The sequence below is a fragment of the Heptranchias perlo genome, chromosome 5 (assembly GCF_035084215.1).
Source record: "Heptranchias perlo isolate sHepPer1 chromosome 5, sHepPer1.hap1, whole genome shotgun sequence".
Classification (NCBI taxonomy): Eukaryota; Metazoa; Chordata; class Chondrichthyes; order Hexanchiformes; family Hexanchidae; genus Heptranchias; species Heptranchias perlo.
In genome coordinates, this window is record NC_090329.1 from 23,248,130 (window position 1) to 23,267,028 (window position 18,899).

Consider the following 18,899-nt stretch of genomic DNA (forward strand, 5'->3'; position numbering starts at 1 on the left):
ACGGTCAAACACACCAGCCTCCTCCACCGCCTCTCTATCACTAATGATAGCCAGCACTACCTCTCCGCCAACTCTCAACTCCTCCAATGCCTCTGTTGTCAGGCTGCTTCAGACTCTATTATCGGCCACAGTTTCCTCTAGCTAAACATTGGTAAGACCAAATCTATCATCATGAGATCCTGCTTAAAACTTCATACTCTTGTCACCTATTTCGTTCCCCTCTGTTCACAACCTTAGCATCCTATTTGACTGCAAGTCAAGTATCCAACCCTATATCCTCTCCATCACAAAAAATGCCACTTCCTCCCCTGTAACATCGCCTGCCTCTGCCCCTCCCTCAGCCCATCTCCGACTGAAAACTTCATCCATGCCTTTGTTACCTCCATACTCAATTATTCCAATACTGTCATGGTCTGCTATCTTCTATTTTCCATAAACTTCAGCTCATCCAAAATTCTGCTGTCCATATCGTATTCTGTCCTCACTCTTGGCTGCTTGTTTCCCCCAATGCCTCAAATTTTAAAATTCTCATCCTTGTGTTTAAATCTTTCAATGACCTTGCTATCTCCGACCTCAAACCCTCTTCAGCCCTAACCTACCCCCCTCCACAGCTGAGCTCTTTGTTCCTCTGACTCTGGCCTTGTGCATCACTGTCCTCTTTGCCCCCCCCCCCCCCCCCCACTGATGGTCTTCAGCCATTTACGTCCCAAGCTCTGGAATTCCCTTCCTAAACTCCTCCACCTCTCTCCTCTTTTAAGATCCTCCTTAAAACCCACCTCTTTAACCAAGCTTTTGGTCACTCCTCTTAATATCGCTTCCTTTGGCTCGTTGTCCATTTTTTTTCTTGCGCCTCTGTGAAGCACTTTGGGACTGTTTTCAATGTTAACGGGGCTATATAAATGCAGTGTTGTGCAGGTGGAAAGTTATTTCATTTTGACAAAGTGCAGCAATGTGCTGCAGGCTGGTTCCTTTTTGAATCAAGATCTCGATTAAAAGGTTTTCTTCCTTAACCCCACAAAACAATACATGCCAATTGATCATGTTTTGAGGGTAGTGTCCACTTGTTTGTGTTCCCAGCTCCTACCTCCTGCTGATGCTCCAGGTGATTGATCACCATTGTGTAACGTCAGCAGGGATTCACCCAAGATCAGGAATTTCCACCGAAACCTTGCAGTGACATTCGATATCCATGATGTGGAGATGCCGGTGATGGACTGGGGTTGACAATTGTAAACAATTTTACAACACCAAGTTATAGTCCAGCAATTTTATTTTAAATTCACAAGCTTTCGGAGATTTTCTCCTTCCTCAGGCAAATGTTTCAAGAGCTCCTTGAAGCCTACGCATTTATACATATAGAACAATACATGGTGTTTACAGACTGCCCCTGCAACTGCCCGTTGCCAAGGCAATCACCGTGTTCAGACAGAGAGGTGTCACCTGCAGAACCCCCGAATACACATTCAACAAAAAAACAAACAGGGAAAAAAAAACAGAGAGAGGCAGAAACATCCGGAAGGCAGAGAGAGCCAGCAAATGACCCATTATATTAAAAACAGATAACATTTGTTCGCTGGTGGGGTAACGTGTAGCGTGACATGAACCCAAGATCCCGGTTGAGGCCGTCCTCATGGGTGCGGAACTTGGCTATCAATTTCTGCTCGACGATTTTGCGTTGTCGTGTGTCTCGAAGGCCGCCTTGGAGTACGCTTACCCGAAGGTCGGTGGATGAATGTCCATGACTGCTGAAGTGTTCCCCGACTGGGAGGGAACCCTCCTGTTTGGCGATTGTTGCGCGGTGTCCGTTCATCCGTTGTCGCAGCGTCTGCATGGTCTCGCCAATGTACCATGCTCTGGGGCATCCTTTCCTGCAACGTATGAGGTAGACAACGTTGGCCGAGTCACAGGAGTATGAACCATGCACCTGGTGGGTGGTGTCCTCTCGTGTGATGGTGGTATCTGTGTCGATGATCTGGCATGTCTTGCAGAGGTTACCGTGGCAGGGTTGTGTGGCGTCGTGGACGCTGTTCTCTTGAAAGCTAGGTAGTTTGCTGCGAACGATGGTCTGTTTGAGGTTGGGTGGCTGTTTAAAGGCGAGTAGTGGAGGTGTGGGGATGGCCATAGCGAGGTGTTTGTCCTCATTGATGACATGTTGAAGGCTGCGGAGAACATGGCGTAGTTTCTCCGCTCCGGGGAAGTACTGGACGACAAAGGGTACTCTGTTGGTTGCGTCCCGTGTTCGTCTCCTGAGGAGGTCTATGCGATTTTTTGCTGTGGCCCGTCGGAACTGTCGATCGATGAGTCGAGCGTCATATCCCGTTCTTACTAGGGCGTCTTTCAGCGTCTGTAGGTGTCCATCGCGTTCCTCCTCGTCTGAGCAGACCCTGTGTATTCGCAGGGCCTGTCCATAGGGGATGGCCTCTTTGACGTGGTTAGGGTGGAAGCTGGAAAAGTGGAGCATCGTGAGGTTGTCCGTGGGCTTGCGGTAGAGTGAGGTGCTGAGGTGCCCGTCTTTGATGGAGATTCGTGTGTCCAAGAAAGAAACTGATTCTGAGGAGTAGTCCATGGTGAGCTTGATGGTGGGATGGAACTTGTTGATGTTATCGTGTAGTCTCTTTAGTGATTCCTTGCCGTGGGTCCATAGAAAGAAAATGTCGTCGATGTATCTGGTGTATAGTGTTGGTTGGAGGTCTTGTGCAGTGAAGAAGTCCCGCTCGAACTTGTGCATGAAAATGTTGGCGTATTGGGGTGCGAATTTGGTCCCCATGGCTGTTCCGTGTGTTTGGGTAAAGAACTGGTTATCGAAGGTGAAGACATTGTGATCCAGGATGAAGCGGATGAGTTGTAGGATGGCTTCCGGAGATTGGCTGTTGTTGGTGTTGAGTATTGATGCTGTCGCAGCGATGCCGTCATCGTGGGGGATACTGGTGTATAGTGCCGAGACGTCCATCGTGGTGAGAAGTGTTCCTGGTTCAACTGGTCCGTTGAAAAGACTATTGCAAAGAAGCATACCGACAACTGGACAACCAGGAACACTACAGACGGTTACCCGCAGATCCGACCAAAGAACACACCCACCAGCTCAACAAACTGATCAAGACCTTCGATCCAGACCTTCAAAGCATCCTACGCATTCTCATCCCACGTAATCCCCGCGTGGGAGACTTCTACTGCCTCCCAAAGATACACAAAGCCAACACACCCGGACGTCCCATCGTATCAGGCAACGGAACCCTGTGTGAGAACCTCTCTGGATACATCGAGGGCATCCTGAAACCCATCGTACAGGGAACCCCCAGCTTCTGTCGTGACACTACAGACTTCCTACAAAAACTCAGTACCCACGGACCAGTTGAACCAGGAACACTTCTCACCACGATGGACGTCTCGGCACTATACACCAGTATCCCCCACGATGACGGCATCGCTGCGACAGCATCAATACTCAACACCAACAACAGCCAATCTCCGGAAGCCATCCTACAACTCATCCGCTTCATCCTGGATCACAATGTCTTCACCTTCGATAACCAGTTCTTTACCCAAACACACGGAACAGCCATGGGGACCAAATTCGCACCCCAATACGCCAACATTTTCATGCACAAGTTCGAGCGGGACTTCTTCACTGCACAAGACCTCCAACCAACACTATACACCAGATACATCGACGACATTTTCTTTCTATGGACCCACGGCAAGGAATCACTAAAGAGACTACACGATAACATCAACAAGTTCCATCCCACCATCAAGCTCACCATGGACTACTCCTCAATCAGTTTCTTTCTTGGACACACGAATCTCCATCAAAGACGGGCACCTCAGCACCTCACTCTACCGCAAGCCCACGGACAACCTCACGATGCTCCACTTTTCCAGCTTCCACCCTAACCACGTCAAAGAGGCCATCCCCTATGGACAGGCCCTGCGAATACACAGGGTCTGCTCAGACGAGGAGGAACGCGATGGACACCTACAGACGCTGAAAGACGCCCTAGTAAGAACGGGATATGACGCTCGACTCATCGATCGACAGTTCCGACGGGCCACAGCAAAAAATCGCATAGACCTCCTCAGGAGACTAACACGGGACGCAACCAACAGAGTACCCTTTGTCGTCCAGTACTTCCCCGGAGCGGAGAAACTACGCCATGTTCTCCGCAGCCTTCAACATGTCATCAATGAGGACAAACACCTCGCTATGGCCATCCCCACACCTCCACTACTCGCCTTTAAACAGCCACCCAACCTCAAACAGACCATCGTTCGCAGCAAACTACCTAGCTTTCAAGAGAACAGCGTCCACGACGCCACACAACCCTGCCACGGTAACCTCTGCAAGACATGCCAGATCATCGACACAGATACCACCATCACACGAGAGGACACCACCCACCAGGTGCATGGTTCATACTCCTGTGACTCGGCCAACGTTGTCTACCTCATACGTTGCAGGAAAGGATGCCCCAGAGCATGGTACATTGGCGAGACCATGCAGACGCTGCGACAACGGATGAACGGACACCGCGCAACAATCGCCAAACAGGAGGGTTCCCTCCCAGTCGGGGAACACTTCAGCAGTCATGGACATTCATCCACCGACCTTCGGGTAAGCGTACTCCAAGGCGGCCTTCGAGACACACGACAACGCAAAATCGTCGAGCAGAAATTGATAGCCAAGTTCCGCACCCATGAGGACGGCCTCAACCGGGATCTTGGGTTCATGTCACGCTACACGTTACCCCACCAGCGAACAAATGTTATCTGTTTTTAATATAATGGGTCATTTGCTGGCTCTCTCTGCCTTCCGGATGTTTCTGCCTCTCTCTGTTTTTTTTCTCTTTTTTTCCCTGTTTGTTTTTTTGTTGAATGTGTATTCGGGGGTTCTGCAGGTGACACCTCTCTGTCTGAACACGGTGATTGCCTTGGCAACGGGCAGTTGCAGGGGCAGTCTGCAAACACCATGTATTGTTCTATATGTATAAATGCGTAGGCTTCAAGGAGCTCTTGAAACATTTGCCTGAGGAAGGAGAAAATCTCCGAAAGCTTGTGAATTTAAAATAAAATTGCTGGACTATAACTTGGTGTTGTAAAATTGTTTACAATTCGATATCCAGGATGAGTGTGAGGTTGGAGTGTCAGGGAGGACGAGAAGTGGCACCATGAATTGGGGGTGGGAGAGAGGGAGAAGAGAGTGTCAGCATGAACTGAGAAGTTCATGCTGGGGTGGGGGGGGGGAAAGAGAAGAGAGAAAATCGAAGAAAAGTGCCAGAATAAAGCAGGGTAAGAGGAAGAAAGAGAACCAGCAGGAATTGAGAAACAGGGAAGAATGATTTATTGGGAAGGTGGGAGAAAGAAAAAAGGAACTTGGATTTATATTGCTCTTTATTACATCTCTTAGCATCCCAAATCAGTTTGTATACAGTGAGTTATAGTGAGTAGCTATGTGTCATTGTGACGGCCATAAATTAAATTGTTCAATCAGATTTAGCAGGAGTACAACAGTGACTACACTTCAAAAGTACTGATTCACACATGCTGAGCTTCTTGACTCGACTCAAAATTATGAGAGATATGGGGAGAATCGTGGGTCACAGTCGCATATCTAATATGCCAAGTTCCACTGCAGGCAGGTAGCTAATCAGTTTAATAATCTCTGGACAGATATTTTTAAATAAATGAGGGAGAGAAATGAAAAGGGCTGAATTAAAATACAGCAGTCTCCTTCCAGTAGTCAAGAGCACTTAAAAAATCAAAAAGTTAGCGAAACACCTCCAAGGTGAAGGGGGACAAACTGGAATGCGAATGGGAGGAAATGGCAGGAAAATAGGGGAGGATAGGGTATTTGGTCTAATGGGCTGCAGTGTGTCCAGGGGGAATATGAGATACTGTTCCTGAAGATTTGGTTTGAATTTGGTTGAATCAGTGTAAGAAGCCACAGACTGAAAAGTCAGAGGGCAAGAGGAAATGGTGAGTCACTGGGAAGACTGGCTGCTCCTTGCAGAGATGTTCACCAAAGGCTGGTGCCCAGTCCCTGTGGCGCACTACTTTGATCTCATTCCCCCTCCCTGCAAACCCACATTTCAACTTCAGCTTTGTACAATGCTCCAACATCATTCACCTGAGGAAGGAGGAAGCCTCCGAAAGCTTGTGAATTTAAAATAAAATTGCTGGACGATAACTTGGTGTTGTAAAATTGTTTACAATTGTCAACCCCAGTCCATCACCGGCATCTCCACATATCCTAACCAAACTCAGCTGAAGGGACAGTATCTCCCCTTTCTACTGGGTGCTCTGTAGCCTGCTGAGCCTGTACAATGCCTTCAGCAACTTCATGTCCAAATTGGATAGCCAGATGGTGAAGGATAGAATACTAGAGGCTGGTCTTCAGTTGATTCCAAGCCTTTATTCACAGACATCCACATTACCCACCCCACACCCTGGATAAGCTCTCATAAATGGATGTGAGAATCCCCAATTGATACACACCACCTGAATACAATTAACACTAATTGATAGAAATCACATGGATACAGTTAACACTTCAGACCTTGGCTCTCTCTTCCATTTACCTGCTGGCTTCTTGTATTTGTTCCACTACCTTTTGGAGCTGTTTTATTCACTTAATTATTTAACCCATGATTCTTGAACTGCTGGGACTTAGAGAAGATGTTTCCACTTGTGGGGGAGTCCAAAACTAGGGACCATAAATATAAAATAGTCACTAATAAATCCAATTGGGAATTCAGAAGAAACTTTTTTTTACCCAGAGTTGGGAGAATGTGGAACTCACTACCACATGGAATAGTTGAGGCGAATAACATGGATGCATTTAAGGGGAAGCTTGATAAGTACATGAGGGAGAAAGGAATAGAAAGATACGCCAATAGGGTTAGATGAAGTAGGGAGGGAGGAGGCTCGTGTGGAGTATAAACACTGGCATAGACCAGCTTAGCCGAATGGCCTGTTTCTGTGCTGTAAATTCTGTGTAATCTTATCGAAGAAGGTAAATGGCAAAGCAGTATGATGGAGTAATGCATTAACAGGCTAAGTGTGAAAAGAGCATCAGTCCCCTGCCAATAACAGTTGCTTTAAATTTGAAATGTAGGTGTACATTCAGGGGAATGGGTGGATCCTAGTTTATCATCATCTGGGTTATTACGATGTAGGTGCATGTATGTATTGAGGGAGGAAAAACAGTGGCTGAGTTTGCACTTTGGTTTATGTCTTGATTACCAGTTACCAAGTCATCTTGACCAAGTCTGGAAGCAAATTGTTTACTCAGATGAGGATGTGGGGAGTTAAAATTCCTTACCTGCTCCAAGACTTGTCATTGTGGTTCTGAGATTGGTCTCTGGGAGATGCTCAACAGCAACCATGGGTAGCAGTCTTGACATTTTGTTCCCCTCTCTGAGGAAGTGTCTAACTTTGTTCTCATGCACACGTCAATAGCTGAGATTGGAAACTCTGAAAATTCATTGTGCAATTCCATCTCATACCCATTCCACAGCTGTGGTGAGGTTCTTGGGTGCTGCTTTAGGGGAAATCTTATTTAACAATGGATGAGATGAATACAAGACTGTGAGATAGCGTTAACATTTAAGTATTGTGTATACTTTTTTTTGTTGCTGGTGTTATGGACACATCATAGAACAATACATGGTGTTTACAGACTGCCCCTGCAACTGCCCGTTGCCAAGGCAATCACCGTGTTCAGTCAGAGAGGTGTCACCTACAGAACCCCCGAATACACAGTCAACAAAAAAACAAACAGGAAAACAAGGTGATTGCCTTGGCAACGGGCAGTTGCAGGGGCAGTCTGTAAACACCATGTATTGTTCTATGATGTATAAATGCGTAGGCTTCAAGGAGCTCCTGACATTTACCTGAGGAAGGAGGAAGCCTCCGAAAGCTTGTAGATTTCAAATAAAAATCGTTGGACTATAACTTGGTGTTGTAAAATTGTTTACAATTGTCAACCCCAGTCCATCACCGGCATCTCCACATCATGACTATTCAGAGAAGACCATGGAGTTCTCCCAGTGTCCTGGCCAACATTCCCCCTTTAACCAACATTACCAAAAACAGATTATCTGATCATTCCTTAATTTGCTATTTGTGGAACCTTGCTATGAATGCATTGGTTGCAGCTTCTGCACTCGGTGATTCCGCTTCAAAGGTAATCCATTGATTGTTAAGTGCTTTAGGACCAGACCCAATATAAATGCAAGTTCCTAATTCCAAAGACATTTTCCGTAACAGGAGAAAGTAGGTTTGAGTTCGCTACTGGGCTACAGAAAACTTATTTAACAGCGTAAACAGCAGACACTGACTCACAGGTGCTAGACACCCAGGATCTGAATTAAAAAGAACAGTATTAAAGCAGCTTTTGAAAACTGTCCTCACAGACTGATCTTATGAGCAGCCTGTCCAACATTTTAGAATTGCAGCAATGAGCTGATGCACGCTGACAGGGGCCTTGCTGTTATCAGTACAATTGACTTCATATTAATTGTATAACTTGTTTAGTTTGTGATTTTATTAATTATACATAAAGCTGATACTTGGTATTTAGTGGCAGTTATTTTTAATAGCCAATTGCAAGTACTGTATTGTGTAATAAATGTTGGTCTGACAATGTGCTTCAAAGTTCCATTACATATTCTACAATGTCCCATGGATCATAAAGCAGCACCAAGTGTTGCATCCCTTCACAGAATAAATCTGAATATACTGAATATTCTGATTTTGTGCCATAACTGTACATCACCATGGACTGTTAAGAATCAGGTTTGATCCCTGTGTGCCAGTTGGCTTAAATTAAGGCTTTGTTCTTTGTGGGGGAGGGGGGAGAAGGAGAAGAGGAGGGAAGATGGTGAGTGGAGGCAAACCAATTCCCCACATGGTTGGAGAAGTGTGCCTCCTGGTGATCAGTTCAGAGTGGCACCAGTGCTGCCAGGTGGGATTGGACCTTGGCTCACGAAGGAAAATGAATTTATGCTTAGTGGGGGGGCGGGGGGGTGGATGTAGCATACTGTACTGTTTTAGAACTGTAAGTACCTGTAATTCTGACTGGAAAACAGAGATTGGAACAGATGGACCCCTAAGTTGGCTGTTGAATGGAACATAGGAACAGGAGTAGGCCATTCAGCCCTTGAGCCTGCTCCAACATTCAATTAGATCATGGCTGATCTATATCTTAACTCCATTTACCTGCCTTTGCTCCTTATCCCTTGGTACCCTTACCCAACAAATTGTCCTAACATCCACAGCCTTTTGGATTGGGGGGGGTGGAATTTACTGATTTCTACTACCCTTTGTGAGAAAATGTGTTTCTTGATTTTTGCTCCTGAACAGCCTAGCTCTAATTTTGAGATTTTTTTTTCCTTGTTCTGGATTTCCCCCATCAGAGGAAATAGTTTCTCCATGTCTACCATATCTGATTCTTCTAACATTGTAAATAGCTCGATTAGTTCACCCCTCAATCTCCTACACTGAAGGCAATACAAGCCAAGTTTATGCGACCTGTCCACATAATTTAACCCTTTAAGCCCTGGTATTCTGGTGAATCCAGCCTCCTTGAGACAAAGGCCAGCTTTCCATTAACCTTTTTGATTGCTTTTTGTACCTGTGTACTAGCTTTTAGTAATATGTACTTGGACTCCCAAATCTCTCCTCCACAATTCCTAGTTTCTCACCATTTTGAAAATGCTCCGATTTGTCTTTCTTGGGTCCAAAGTAGATGACCTCACACTTGCCCATATTGAACTCCATTTGCCACTGTTTTGCCCACTCACTTAATCTGACTGTCCCTTTGCAACTTCCTGCTCCCATCTGCAAACTTAGATATACAACTCTCTAGTCCTTCATCCAAGTCATTAATAAATGTGGTGCAAAGTTGAGGCTTCGAATTGGTGCAATATATTTATAAAAACGTTTATGATTAGCCTTACGTTACCTGCAAGTTTTTTTCATATATCCTTTTCACAGCTCTTTTCTTTCTCTTTGTTGCTTTCTATGTTTCTCCAGTCTGATGGACTACCACTTTTCTTTGCATTTGTGTAAGTCACTTCTTTTAGTTTTATACTGCGTCTCTGCCTCCGCCCCGATTCAGCTCATCTGTTGTTGCAACCCTCATCCATGCCTTTTGTTATCTCCAGACTCGAATATTCCAATGCTCTCCTGGCCAGCCTCCCACTTTGCACCCTCTGTAAACTTGAGCTCATCCAAAATTCTGCTGCCTGTATCCTAACTCGCACCAAGTCCCATTCACCCATCATCCCTATGCTCGCTGTCCTACATTGGATCCCAGTCCGTCAATGCGTCAATTAAAAAATTCGCTTCCTTGTTTTCAAATCCCTCCATGGCCTCGTACCCCCCTCGATCTCTGTAACCTCCTCCAGCCCTACAACCCTCCAAGATCTCTGCTGCTCCAATTCTGGCTTCTTGCACATCCTTGATTTTAATCCCTCCAGCATTGGTGGCCATGCTTTCCGCTGCCTAGGCCCTAAGCTCTGGAATTCCCTCCCTAAATCTCTATACCCGACGCTCCTTAAAACCTACCTCACCTGTCCTACTATCTCCTTATGTGGCTCGGTGTCAAATTTTGCTTGAATACTCCTGTTAAGTGCCTTGGGATGTTTTACTCCGTTAATGGCGCTATATAAATGCAAGTTGTCTTACCTCAGATGTTGACCATGGTTGCTTGACTGTACAAGTTGAACTTTTGCTCTTTAGAGGTATGTATTGGTCTTGTACTAAATACTTCTTTGAATACCTCCCACTGTTTTTTCTGTTAACAACTCAGACCAGTTTAGCGTGTTCAGCTTGCATCTCATTCCTTTGAAGTCAGCCTTACTTCGGTTTAAAACCTTGGTTTATGTGGGATCTCTCTTTCTCCAACTTAATGTCAAACTCTTATGTTATGGTCACTGTTAGCAAGATGCTCCCTTACTGTTATTAATTAATTCTGGCTAGTTACTCATTACTAAATCTTGTATGGCCTATTCCCTTGCCCGTTCTAAAAGAGTGTTCCAGAAAACTATCCTGGATGCACTGTAGAAAGTCATTGCCTTGAGCTGTTTTGCATCTCCCATTTATGTGAAAATTAAAATCTCCCCTTATAACTACTTTGTCTTTGCTACATGCTTCTCAGAACTCTGTAGTTTTGCATCCCGCTACTGCATCACTGCTTTCAGGAGGTCTGCAGACAACTCCCACCAGTTGTGTTTCCTTTGCTGTTTCTTAATTCTACCCAAGTGCTTCCACTGCCTGCTCACCCTTACTGAGGTGGGGGGTGGGAGGTGGAGAAAGAGGGTTCAGCTACAAATAATGGTAAAACTGAGAATCTAAAGATGTTCACCCTTTCTTTCAACTGCTGTAATATTGTCTTTTATCAATATTGCTGCTACTCCTTTCCCTGTCCTTACTAAAGACTTTATAGCTCCCAGCCATGCCCAGCTTGTAGCCAGGTCTCTGTAATGGCTATTACATCGTACCCTTTGAGCTGAATTTGTGCTTCACGTTCACTTGTTTTATTCCTTATGCTACGTGCATTTGTGTAGATAACTCTGATTTGGTTAACAGTCCCCACCCTGCCCATATGCGCTGATGGTGTTTTTCTCTCACTTAAGTTGCACTCCTATATTATTTCAACACTCTTGTTTTATTTGTGTCAGGTAACTATACTACTGTCTAAACTTGCCTTTATATTTCTTTTTGCACTCTGACCTTTCCTCATCTCTTTTACTCATCTTTAGGTTCTCAGTTTTACCATTATTTGTAGCTGAACCCTCTTTCTCCACCACCGCACCTCCCATCTCCCACCTTGTTGGTTTAAAGTCCTTTCTGTAGCCTTATTCATCTTTTCAGCTAGGACCTTGGTCCCACTCCAGTTCAGGTGGACCCCATCCTAACAGTACAGCTCCTTCCTGTCCCAGTACTGGAGCCAGTGTCCCATGAAATGGAACCTGTCCTTCCCACACCAGTCTTTTAGCCACGTATTCACTTTCCTGATCTGCTTATCCCTGTGCCAATTAGCACATGGCTTGGGTGATGATCTTGAGATTACAACCTTGGAGGTCCTGCTTTTTAATTTGGCTCAGAGCTCCTGATATTCTGTTAGCAGGACCTCCTCCCTGTTCTTTCCGAAGTCATTGGCCCTGACATGGACCACGACAAATGGACCTTACCCTTTCCAGGTTCCCTTCCAGCCGCTTCAAGATATCCCTTACCCTGACACCAGGGAGGTAACACTTGTTCACGCAAGCTTTTATGCTATGACTTTCTCTCCTTTTTGCTTCCACCTTTAAAAGCCGGTATTTGATACTGGGTGCCAGTGTTGTGTATGGGAGTCTGCTGTACAGTATGATTACTTTCCCACCGAAAACATAATGAGAATCCCTCCATTACTGCTAGGAATACTGCAGGCACTCTGACTTCCTATTTTTAAATGGGCCATGTTGCAGCTTACAGGTTTGCTACAAAATCACCAATTGCCTTAAGTGTCATTTTTGGACCAGGCTCTTGTGTTGCATATGTTTGCTACATTTTACTTGGAATATAATTTGTTCTGCAGGGTTCACATTAAAAATTAATTCATGGATCGCGACTTTAGATGGTCATTTAATTGGACTTTCGAATTGCTGAATACATTCATATTTGAAGTTTGTAACCAAGTTATATGTGAAAGAAGGAAAGACTTGCATTTATATAACGCCATTCGCAGCCTCAGGATGTCCCAAAGCTTTTTGCAGCCAATGAAATACTTTTGAAATCTAGTCACTGTTGTAATGTGGGAAATGCCACAGCCAATTTGCATACAGCAAGGTTCCACAAACAGCAATGAGATAATGACTAGATAATCTGTTTTTATGGATGTTGGTTGAGGAAACCTGGGCGAACTCCCCTGCTGTTATTCGAAATAGTGGCCGTGGGATCTTTTACGTCCATTTGAGAGGTCAGACAGGGCCTCGGTTTAACGTCTCATCTGAAAGATAGCACCTTCGACAGTGCAGCGCCGCCTCAGCACTGCACTGGGAGTGTCAGCCTGGATTTTGTGCTCATGAACCCACAACCTTCTAACTCTGAGGCGAGAGTGCTACCCACTGTCGACATTTTAAAATAATTCTGTCCCAAGGTTATTCATCAGTTGTGACTTTGGAGGGGGGGGTGGGGGGTGAAAAGAACGGAATGAACATGGCATCAGGAATGGTGCAACCTGAGAAACATGTTCAAAACATGGCACCATTTTTTTTAAAAAAAACTTCAGTCTGAAGAGAACACATGTCTGAACCTTTTGTCACTGTTATTAGCCTTGGATATTATTTGGGTTGTTCCACTGATTAACTGGCATAACAGTAAATAGCAATTATAAGAGTAACAATGCAAGAAGGAATACAAAGGCAGGAAGTAGCCAGCAGACACTGAGAGAGCTGGGGAACGTGTAGTACTGTTGAGGAAATATTCCAATAGTGAAACGTCAGACAGGTCACTGGTGCAAATCCCACCCCACATGATAATCAGTATGAAATACCACATATACTTTGAACTGTCGGCAGAGCACACTGGTTTAAAAAGATTTAATTTTCGCAGTTTATTAGCCGACCAGCAACTGGATGCATGCATTGATTAGAAGTGCAAGTTGAGATTCGACTTTAAGGTGGTTTTACTGGAAGAGTGTATATTTTTTCACACCGTTGACGTTTTTGGATTAGCATTTTAGACCAGTTGAATGTTCTGTTAGTCACACTGTTTTGGCAGTAGTTCTAACAAAAGACAAGTTTTACTTGTTATGGCTGCGCTTGGTTTCCTGTGCAGAAACCTATATTGTTGCTCCAGACTCCTCAGCAGCGTAAATCCAGTTTGCATTGCTGAAGCAGGAATCTAAGCTGGTAAATGTCTTCCACGTTCTCTGTCTCTCTCCATCAGCCTCCTCAAATCAGATAATCCTCTTCTGGAGTTGTTTTTTTTTAAAGCTGAATGCCAAAATGTGGACTTTGCTGATTTGTAATATTTATGTTGCTGTTGCTGCTGCTGCAGTGTGGAGGTAGCAGGACTGTTCCAGCCTGCATTAATTACACTGAATACCAATAAAGGCAAGTGTTAGTAAAGCCGTGTTTTTCTGGAGGGCTGCCATGCTACTCTAAATCTCTTAATTGGAGGCATTTCACGGCTGCATTGTACTTGAGTGTGTGAAATGAATGCAAATCTAGTAACATAGAGCAAAACTCTTGGCGAATTCTCCCCAGAAAGACTAATGCCAATGCTGTAACAACTTTTGCAATGTTTTGTCTGCAAATGTGTTGCACATTAAATATTTAATTCATTGCAGATTACCAATCGTCCGTACAACCGATAACTATGGAAGACAAGAAAGGAACTTCTGAAAGGATCCTCCTCGAGCCTTATCACTATATTCTTCAGTTACCAGGTACAGTACTTTAGTGTATCCCTTGCCCTTTAAGAAATGCATCAAATGTCCCTAATGAGATGAGTAACCAGATGTGTGTGAAAGCCACTGTTACTATAGCAGTACTGCATTTTGTCCATTTGCTTGACTTATTATTCAATCTCGGGATGTGGCCATCGCTGGAATTTACAGCCCATCCCTAGTTGCCCTGAGCGCTTTGATACGACAAAATAGCTTGCAAGGCCATTTCAGAAGGCAGTTAAGAGTCAACCAAGTTAGAGTGGGACTGGAGTTACAATGGCCCAGACCAGGTAAGAACGGCAGGTTCTCTTCCCTAAACGTCATTAGTGAACCAGTTGGGATTTCACGATAGTCCGACAGCTTCGTGGTCACTTTTACTGATACCAGGTTTTTATTTCCAAATTCTTCATAAACTGAATTCACATTCTCAAACTGCCCACGGTGGGATTTGAACTCACTTTTTCTGGATTATTAGTCTAGACCTCTGGAGTACTAGTCCAGTAATATAACCGTTCACTCGGGTGGCAGCACACTTGCCTCTGAATCAACCGGTTGTGGTTTCAATCCCCACTCCTGTAAATGAAGACATAATCTGAGCTGATGCTGATTGTATAGTACTAAGGGAGTGCTGCCCTTTTGGATAAGACACTTAATCAAGGGTCCATCAACCTTTTCTGTTGGTGAGCATTAATAACAAATACTACTTTCATTAAATAGCGCCTTTAACATAGTAAAACATCCCGAGGCGCTTCACAGGAGCGTAATCAGACAAAATTTGACACTGAGCCACAGGTAGGCGTTGTCAAAGAAGGTGGTTTTAAGGAGCATCTTAAAGGAGGAGAGAGGTTTAGGGAGGGAATTCCGGAGCTTAGGGCCTAGGCTGCTGAAGGCACAGCCGCCAATGGTGGGAGCAGTGAAAATCGGGGATGTACAAGAGGCCAGAATTGGAGGAGCGCAGAGATCTCTGAAGGTTGTAGAGCTGGAGGACGTTACAGAAATAGGGAGGGGCGAGGACATGGCAGGATTTGAAAACAAGGATGATAATTTTAAAATCAAGGAATTGACTGACCACAAGCCAATGTAGGTCAGCGAGCACGTGGGTGATGGGTGAACGGGACTTGGTGCGAGTTAGGATAGGGGCTGCAGAATTTTGGATGAGCTCAAGTGTTTGGAGGGTGGAAGATGGGAGGCCGGCCAGGAGAACATGAGAATAGTCAAGTTTAGAGGTAACAAAGGCGTGGATGAGGGTTTCAGCAGCAGATAAGCTGAGGCAGCGGCGGAGACATGGGATGTGACAGCGGTGGAATTAGGCAGTCTTGGTGATGGAGCAGATACGGGGTCGGAAGCTCATCTCTGTCAAATAGGACACCAAGGTTGCGAATGGTCTGGTTCAGCCTCAAGACAGTGCCCATGTAGGGGGATGAAATCGGTGGCTAGGGAATGGAGTTTATGGCGGGGACTGAAGACAATGGTTTTGGTCTTCCCAATATTTAGTTGGACGAAACTTCTGCTCATCCAGTACTGCATATCGGACAAGCAGCATAACAAATCAGAGGCAGTGGAGGGGTCGAGAGAGATGGTGATGAGGTGGCACTGGGTGTTGTCAGCGTACACGTGGAACCTGACCTGTTTTCAGATGATGTCGCCGAGGGGCAGCATGCAGATGAGAAATAGGAGGGGGCCAAGGATAGATCCTTGGGGGATTCCAGAGGTAACGGTGCGGGAACGGGAAGAGAAGCCATTGCAGGTGATTCTCTGGCTACGACTGGATAGATTGGAACCAGGCAAGCGCATTATCACCTAGCTGGACAATGGAGGAGAGGCGTTGGAGGAGGATGGTTTTGTCAACCGTGTCAAAGACTGCAGACAGGTCAAGAAGGATAAGGAGGGATAGTTAGCTATGGTCACAGTTACATAGGATGCCACTTGTGACTTTGATAAGCGCCGTTTCAGTAATGTGGCGAGGTGGAAACCTGATTGGAGGGGTTCAAGCATGGAGTTGTGGGAAAGATGGGCAGCTCCTTAAAAATCCAATAGCATATTTGAAGTTGAGCAGAGAATTCTCTCATTATTCTAGCCAAACCCTAACCAACACTGTCCAGAACAGATTAGTTGGACGTTCATCTCATTGATGTATGCAGAATGGCTGCTGTACTTACTTGCCTATCAATATCTTCAAATTCTTTTTTTGACCTGTGCAAGATCATTATACCACATTTGGAGGCACCCATCACCATATCCCACTAGTTAGTCCATTGTCGAAGATAGAGAAAGCTAGACCCTTCCAGGTGAGTTTGCCAACAACGCAGTGTATTTTACGAAAAGGAGTGCTGCAATTCTTTTGGAAGTGCCCAAGACAGGTACTTAGACCATCCTTTATAGTGCATCCAACACATCAATGGAAATTGAATAGAATGAGTGATGGAGGGCATCCTTACAGACAGCAGTGCTCAAACATCTTGATGTGGTGTTTACTCGCTTACCTGAGAGAGCTGCCATTCGCATTATTGGGTCAGATCAAAAATGTGACCCAGCTAACTTTGACAGTCTGGGTGAAGAGAGCAAGTTAGATAGACACTGGTTCAACCAAGGTATGGCACTAGCCATTGTAAATATACTGTTCCGTTCTGGCAAATTAATGCCTAATTGGGCTTGTACTTGAAATTTGGAAACACATTTGAAAGTGATGCTTCTCGATCAGTATTGGTCCTTTTCCCTGTGCAATACCGTTTATTCTTGAATATTGGTAACATCTGGTTAATCATATGCTTTCGTGGTCATCTTGCATCCATCTAGATTCATGAAAGGTGTTTTGGGAACCAAATCTGGAGAGACCGTCTGTTACTGAACTGAGATCGCATTTTGGCTTTGCACAATCTGAGCAATCTTCCTTCAGATCATGGATAACTGCACGTTGGCTCTGGTTTCAGCATGTAGAGTAAGGGAGTTCCAGCCTTGCCTGATCTGGCAAATCAGTGGAGGTGTCAGTTTCATACACACATACCTGGGTTTCCTGCCAAAATTCGTGTCCCTTTTGAAGTAGGTCAGGAAATCAAAATTCATCCTTTTTATCTTCTTTCCTCTCCTTTCCTCACCTACCAACAACTTGGATTGACAGTTTAGCTGTATAAATGCCCAGACAGATGTAACAAATCATGTGGAGGATATTCAGTGCTTCCATCGATCCTTCAGCTGTTTGTGTTTTGTGTGGGAACATGGTTCTCTGAACGATGGCTTGAAGAATGCCTTCTCCTTTTTTGCCATCTCTTTAGCTAGAAATCCATCACATCAGTGAAGAGCTATTCCACTTGTTCTCACGGCAGCATCCTGGCATTCCTGATCGGTTGTCCATTGACCGGATAAGCAAAACAGCAGCCAGCAATGATCCATTTACTTCAAACAAAAACTACTGTTTGCACATAGCCTTGGATCATGCCTTAATTGACACTTGTTCTGGCAGCTGCAAGTTTCTGTTTCCGCTCTACATGGTCACTGTCCAATGGAGAGAGAGAGATTACCTGCCTAATAGGATTGTCTTCAGTTTCAAATGGGCATTTTTAACACACCCAGCCATTTGTTGAGACCTTGCAGAAAGTGTAGTAATTTACTGCCTCTCATCTTCAAGATGTAACTTTGGGCAAAGTGAAGTGACATTCTAGGGTAGACTTGAGCCCTTTAGTACTGCACATGAGTAAAATCGGCTCATGGGTTCGAGCGCATTGTCACAAAACATCTTAAAACTACTTTATCACAATAAGAATGTGGCCTTCTATCGAAATAAATCCAATCCATGGATGCCCTTTTCATGAATGAAGGAAACTCCACCAGGTAGATGGGCGCCGTGCTCCATTATCAGAAAGAGCAGCCTCTTTAAGTGGCAAAAAAAAAAGGTTGAGCAACACCGTGGGTTGTACACAAGGTAGAGTCCTCGGTCCTTTTGGAGAAATCGAAGAAGGTTCCATCTTCTAACTTCGTTGGGCTGTGTTTCAGCTTCCTTTGGGTGATCTTTCTAGCAAAGTGCTTTATATTTGCCTTCTATATTACTGGCTACAATTGGGGTCAAAGTGGGGGGGTGATATTTTCCTGGTTAAGAGGTTGTTCCTCCAGACTTGTCTATTCCAATGCTCTCCTGACCAGCCTCCCATCTTCCATCCTCTGTAAGCTTGAACTCCTCCAAATCTCTGCTACTCTGAATCCTAACTCGCACCAAGTTCCCGTTCATCCGTCACCCCTGTGCTCACTGACCTACAGTGGCTCCCTGTCCAGCAACACCTTGATTTAAAAAAAATAAATTTTGGTTCATGTTTTCAAATCCATGGCCTTGCCCCCTCCCTATCTCTGTAACCTCCTCCAGCCCGACACAACCCTCAGATCTCTGCGCTGCTCCAATTCTTGCCTCTTGTGCACCCCAATTTTCACTGCTCCACCGTTGGCAGCCGTGCCTTCAGCTGCGTAGGCCCTAAGC

At 45.0% G+C, this 18,899-nt stretch overlaps 1 protein-coding gene across 1 annotated transcript in view; it reads left to right on the forward strand.

Moving 5' to 3' along the window:
• Positions 1-18,899, forward strand: part of ggps1 (geranylgeranyl diphosphate synthase 1) — a 58,654-nt gene that overhangs the window by 20,254 nt on the left and 19,501 nt on the right. The window contains exon 2 of the mRNA XM_067984122.1: positions 14,336-14,434. Within this exon, the coding sequence (XP_067840223.1) occupies positions 14,365-14,434 (70 nt within the window). The 5' untranslated portion in view covers positions 14,336-14,364. The remainder of the gene's footprint in view (positions 1-14,335; positions 14,435-18,899) is intronic.